The sequence below is a fragment of the Gossypium hirsutum genome, chromosome D07 (genome assembly GCF_007990345.1).
Source record: "Gossypium hirsutum isolate 1008001.06 chromosome D07, Gossypium_hirsutum_v2.1, whole genome shotgun sequence".
NCBI lineage: Eukaryota > Viridiplantae > Streptophyta > Magnoliopsida > Malvales > Malvaceae > Gossypium > Gossypium hirsutum.
In genome coordinates this window covers 18,623,782-18,625,252 of record NC_053443.1, presented here as the reverse complement: position 1 = coordinate 18,625,252, position 1,471 = coordinate 18,623,782, and the positions used below count along the sequence as shown (strand labels likewise).

Here is a 1,471-nt window from a genome sequence, read left to right as displayed (position 1 = left end):
AACATTTTAATTTGGGAAGGTAATAGTTCAAGTTGGTTACCTCGACTTGTCAACGATGGTTGCGTCTCCAAGTGTTTGACAATTTCTCGCAACGGATCTTCTATAACTGCTAACTCTTCGAGACGACTTAAAACATCCATGTCAATGCTTCTGTAAAGGACAGTTTCCAACTCATCAAAGTCATGATATTCAAAATAATTTTGAGTTAAACAATCTATACTATCGATACTGGAAATATTTGATAATGAGTTAGGATGACTCATGTCTTCGTAGACATTGAATTTCACGATTTCGCCATCAAACTCCATTGTCAATGTTCCACTCTAAACATCAATTTTTGAGCTTGCGGTACTTAGAAACGGTATTCCAAGAAAAATTTCAGACAAATTAGTTGAGTTATCTTCCTCCATATTAATAATGTAGAAATCTGCAAGGAAAACTAATTCGTTAACTTTAACAAGGACGTCTTCAAGCAACCCTTCGGGATAGATGACTGACCTGTCCGACAACTGGATTATTACTCCTGTCTTTTCAAAGGACCCGCGTTAATCAACTTATAAATAGGAGAAGGCATAACATTAATGGAAGCCCCTAAATCACACATAGATTTCTTAATGCCTACATTACCTATCTCACACGAAATAGCAAACATACCTTGGTCCTTGTATTTGGGCAAAACTTTCTTTTGCAGTACTGCAGAGACATTCTCTCCTACATTCACTCTTTCGTCACCTACTAACCCCCTCTTGCTACTGCACAATTCCTTGAGAAATTTCGCATAACGAGGGATTTGTTTGATAGTGTCGAGCAAAGGGATATTTACCTCCACCTTCCTGAACATTTTGAAGATTTTTTTTCCTCCTTCTCTTTCTTATCATTTGCGAGCCTCCCTAGAAAAGGAGGTGGCATCACAACTGGTTTCTGAACTTCTGATTCTGGTCTAACTTTTGGATCAGGGATCTGCTTTTCCCATTCCTTGTCTTGCCCATGACTTTTGTCGGGAACTGGTTCCAGAATTTTTCCACTACGAAGAGTTATTGCACTTGCATTCTGACAAGGATTGGGCTCTGTCTAGGAAGGTAATTTACCTTGAGATTCCAAAAGATTAACTGCCATCGAGAGTTTACTAACTTGATTAGTTAACTCTTGTATTGATGCTTCTGTCCTTTGTTGGTACTTTGCAGCATCGACGACAAGTCACTCCATAATAGCTTCTAGAGATGTGCTTGGCTTGGGTGGCGGTTGCGGTGGTTATAGAGGTCTCGGTTGGTATGATGGATTATATCAGGGATTAGATCCGTATTTCAAGTTGGGATGATCCTTCCACCCGAGATTGTAGGTGTTTGAGAAAGGATCATAGCATCTTTGCGGAGGTCCCAGAAAACCTCCGACAGCATCGACATGTGCTGTTGAATTTTCGTTAAGGATTGGGCACAAATCAGTTTGATGTTCAGACGTAGTACATATTCCA

General features: G+C 39.8%; 1 protein-coding gene across 1 annotated transcript; it reads right to left on the bottom strand.

Moving 5' to 3' along the window:
* Positions 1-323: 323 nt before the first annotated feature.
* On the bottom strand, positions 324-1,116 carry LOC107956060 (uncharacterized). The gene is made up of 4 exons (XM_016891811.1): positions 1,089-1,116; positions 824-1,004; positions 655-752; positions 324-523 (listed from the first exon to the last, which is right to left on the bottom strand). The coding sequence occupies exons 1-4, from the start codon at positions 1,114-1,116 to the stop codon at positions 324-326; spliced, it is 507 nt and encodes a 168-aa protein (XP_016747300.1).
* Positions 1,117-1,471: the final 355 nt, after the last annotated feature.

Coding starts and splice junctions, on each gene's coding strand:
- LOC107956060 (XM_016891811.1), bottom strand. CDS start 1,116: ATGGCAGTTAATCTTTTGGAATCTCAAG. Junction 1,005..1,088: donor TAATCTTTTGGAATCTCAAG/GTAAATTACCTT, acceptor TTCTGGAACCAG/TTCCCGACAAAAGTCATGGG. Junction 524..654: donor GCCCAAATACAAGGACCAAG/GTATGTTTGCTA, acceptor TTGAAAAGACAG/GAGTAATAATCCAGTTGTCG.